The sequence below is a fragment of the Meleagris gallopavo genome, chromosome 1 (assembly GCF_000146605.3).
Source record: "Meleagris gallopavo isolate NT-WF06-2002-E0010 breed Aviagen turkey brand Nicholas breeding stock chromosome 1, Turkey_5.1, whole genome shotgun sequence".
NCBI lineage: Eukaryota > Metazoa > Chordata > Aves > Galliformes > Phasianidae > Meleagris > Meleagris gallopavo.
Window position 1 is genome coordinate 55,074,304 of NC_015011.2, and position 4,118 is coordinate 55,078,421.

Genomic DNA, 4,118 nt, shown 5'->3' on the forward strand with positions numbered 1-4,118 from the left:
AGGTGTCCCTGTCTATAGCTGGGGGGTTGGACCTACATCATCTTCAAGGTCTCTTCCAACCCAAGCCATTCTATAATTCTCTTATTTCATTCTGTGATCTTAGTGGTCTTTTCCGTCCTTAATGATTCTCTGGTTAAGCCGAAAAGGGAGAAGCGTAACCTTAACCCTTCAGCAGCGCCTGGCCGCGGTGCTGCGGAGCAGCGGGAAGGGACGCGCCTACAGTCCGTTCCCTACTCTGAACTACACTTCCCATGGTGCACCGTGCGGGCAGCGCACATGTGCAGACCGGTCAGCCCAGTCCTGGAGGGCGGGCAGGGGGGTTTCGTTTCCGGGCTGAGGACGCCTGAGAACGCGGGGGGTTTCCGGGGTGCGGGCAGTCTATCGGCCCGCGGGTATGGATGAGGACGGGTTGCCCATCGTGGGCTCCGGCATCGACCTCACTAAGGTACGGCCGCTCCTCGCCTCGCCTGGCGCCTCATCCCTCGGCCCCAGCGGAGCTGCTTCACGTGCAGCGCTTTTGGTTGTCAAAGCTTCTCTCTAGCAAACATAATATTCAGCCTTTTCGTTTGAAAAGCATGCGCGGGTCAGATCTGACGTGGAGGATTTGTTTTCCTTCTGCGTCAGAAGGAACAGCTCTGCTTTGCCCTCTGTGTTTTATTTCTTAAAGCTAACTTTGAGGAGAGTTCGCTACTCCATCTAAAAGCTTCTGAAATAAGATAACATTCCTTCATTTGGATATTATTCTTTTTTTCTGTGCATCCTGCCACTTTTCAAGTGCGTTCGTAGTATGTTGGTGGTGGAAAAGGATTTTTACGTAGGTTGCTTTGAAAGTAGTGCCTCCTATTTATTTCCATGGAAACTACAACAAAGAGCAGAATAATGCTGTTTGGTAAATTCTCGGCTACAAAGTACGATTTTTCAACAGTTACCACCATTAGCTATGTTTTTTCACCAGCAGGAGCAACAGCCTGCATGCTGTGCTCATAGCAGTCTACACCAGCAGAGGCGACCCACCCTTGCTGTCAACGCTGCTGAAACACACCACCACAGCCTCACTGTGCTCACATCCACTGTTTGGTCTCCAGAAACATTCAGCAAGCCTCCACGAATATCAACAGGTGCCACTTTTCCCTCGTGGAAACAACATCGCACAAAACGTAACAGAATATCAGTGGGAAGGTTCAGCCTCTGCTGCCGTACCACCAACATCCGCCTCTGATGTCATGGGCCAGCATCATAACATAGGAGGCATTCTGGAGCAATCCTCATATATGTTACGTAAATTTAGATTTTACGCATCCATAGCAAACACACCTAAGGCTGATCTCTAAATATTTTTCCTGAATTTTTGCATTTTATACTATGTATTTCAGTCCAAACGTGAGGATTAACACCTACAAATTGTCTCATTTTCTTGTATTGTTTACTGCAGGTTCCTGCTATTCAGCAGAAAAGAACTGTAGCGTTTCTAAACCAATTTGTTGTTCACACAGTGCAGTTTCTGAACCGCTTTTCTACTGTTTGTGAAGAGGTATGTTTGCTATTTTCCATCCCTCACTTTATTCCATGAGAAAGATTCCTAGAAATGAGAACCATTCGCATCACTATTTTTGCTGCATTTGTATCAGTAGCTTTAGAATTTAGTCTGCTCATCAGTCTTTCTGCTCATCTTGAATGCATTACTAAGACAGATATTTTTTTACTCCAATATATCCGCTGCTGATTATGCCTCGCTTAACCTTATTTTGTTGAACTTTCATATTTGGCATAGCTTTTGAACTTTGATTCTCTTTCTTAGAGCTTCCTACTGTGAATATAGTCTTGTTTTGGAAAGAGGCTGCTCTGTTAGTGTTGACACCATTTTGACAGTCCCTATTCCCCTCATCTGTGTCAGAGGGCACTGCATCAAAACTTGCTTTCAGATTTCTCTGCCTTTACTTTAAAAGGATGGTATACAAATCTCTGGAGACGAACAATTTTTGATGTGAAAAAGGGATGTTTTTGGCAAGTGATTACTCTAGAACATGAAGCAATTGATTTGTGAAGGAAAAAAAAGTTCTTAAAAATCAGTAGTAAGTTTTTGTCTTGAATTTAATGTCATTGGAAGTTTACTAAGACTAAAATTCTCCACAGGACAGGAAAAAAATGCTTCTTCCCTTATAGAAAATGATGTTTTCTGATGTGGCTCTAAGCTTTACCTTTCTGTCATTAGTGTTTTTTTTTTTTGTAGCTGTGCACTAGGTTATTCAACAAAAGCCACTGTACAGCCTTAGCTAACAGCAATTGTCAGATCCAGACTAAGCAATGTAACCTAGAAATTCTTGTATTAGTAAAGGTTAGAGCCAGACTCTTGGCAAGTATAAATTTTGACTACTATATTAACATATAGGTTTCAAAATTGGAAAAAAAAAATCAAAAATTCTGGATTTTCTTGACTCAGTATATGGGATACTGTCACTGCCCAGTGATGCTGTCAGTTGTCCGGAACTGGATTTTCATGTGATCTCAATATTACTTATTATATAAGGCACTACAGAAATCAAGGTGTATATACATAAAGCCATTTTGAGCATGGAGCAACACTATGAAGTCTAGTTAATAAAGCAGTTATTAGTTAACCTAAATGTGTTGTTGCTGAACACACTTAGTAGTTACTCTACAAACTTTAAAAGATTTTGCATTTATGAAGTATAGAAGTGTTTTTTAATGTAAATGGTCCCAGTGTAAATCAGCAGAAGTCAGGAAATTCAGAATTCAGGCTGCCAGCAGCCTATCTCTAAATTCTTGTCAAGCTGATATGTCTTTAGAACTGTCTTTTTTGCATCTTTCCTCCCCTTTTGTCCACTGCTTGCAGAGCGTATAGTTCCTTTCAAGGGAGCCGACTTCTCTTTGTGAACAAAGAGCCATCTGTAAACAAGTCAGTGTACTATCCAGAAAGACTAACTTTTGTCACTCTCTTTTTACTTTTTCAGCATATTGGCAGAACTGCCATTTTCTTAGGGTGTTAAAGCTCTGCTTAAGAGCCAGGCAGAATCTTGCCCATGTGCCAGAGAGCTGTCAGATTGGTACATATCTGCCAGCCTGCGTGCTAAGCCAACTTCACTTGGACAGGTCTGGTGAAGTATGGTAACGATTAGTTAACAGAGTGACTGTGCTTATAGAGTAATTTAGAAAAACTTAAGTTGTTTGTAAGAAAAATATATCAAAATTTTATTGAGGTATACTTGGAAAATATAAACCTTCTGGTTAGTTTCAGATTCGCTATGACTATCTAAGACTTTCATTCACCTGCTATGGTCTTTATCAAATATTTCAGTTTGTACGTGCTCAGTTATATATGCACACATCACATCTTTTCTCCCTTCACATTTGGAAAAAGCTTTGAAGAAAGTTATTTTGGTCAACTGTGAGAGTACAGCGTGTCTGCCATTAGTCTGTCATTTGGTTGCCCAAAGTAATACCCTATTTACTTTGGCTGCCATTTGTACATAATCTGTCTTCATTTCTATCTGTCAAATAATGTGTAGTAAAATTAGTTACAATTTGAACCACTCTAGCTACTGTACTAAAAAGGAGTGATGGCATTGCTTCATTTATTTCATGTACATTCATCTCATTTATACTCTACTGTCTTTTGCAGGTTGAAACCAAAAGAGATTTTATTTAAGATGTTAACGCTTTTATGTGTACTAGTGGGCCAGAAGAGTGTTTTCATATCTTAATTGTTTTCTATTCTAGAAATTGTCAGCACTTTCTCTCCGTATCCAGCAAATTGAAACAACACTCAATATATTGGATGCAAAGGTTTGTATGTATACAGACTGTAACTTTGAGCAGTGACAGATGTGTCTGATGTATGTTCTTTAGATAAGGTGACGTAAGGATATAACCAGTAGTCATGAATTATCATTTAATTAGCTGCAAGAAAAAAAATAGCCAAAATTTTAAACAATTCTTTTATTAATGACAGAAGGAATTTCTGTTGGCAGTAGCAAAATGCCAGGAAGGTGTTGAAACCTTTGTTGCCCTGCAGCTCAGTGTAACCAGTAAAGGCTTCAAATGAGCATTTTGGGATTTGGGATTTTCTTATAGAAGCCACCTGAACAGGGAAGTCCCTT

The 4,118-nt window shown here is 40.3% G+C and overlaps 1 protein-coding gene across 1 annotated transcript; it reads left to right on the forward strand.

Moving 5' to 3' along the window:
* The first annotated feature begins 305 nt into the window (after positions 1-305).
* On the forward strand, positions 306-3,855 carry LOC104911600 (WASH complex subunit 3). The gene is made up of 3 exons (XM_010713153.3): positions 306-445; positions 1,433-1,531; positions 3,739-3,855. Exons 1-3 carry the CDS (start codon positions 395-397, stop codon positions 3,838-3,840), a joined length of 252 nt encoding a protein of 83 aa, XP_010711455.1. The 5' UTR covers positions 306-394; the 3' UTR covers positions 3,841-3,855.
* The last annotated feature ends 263 nt before the right edge of the window (positions 3,856-4,118 follow it).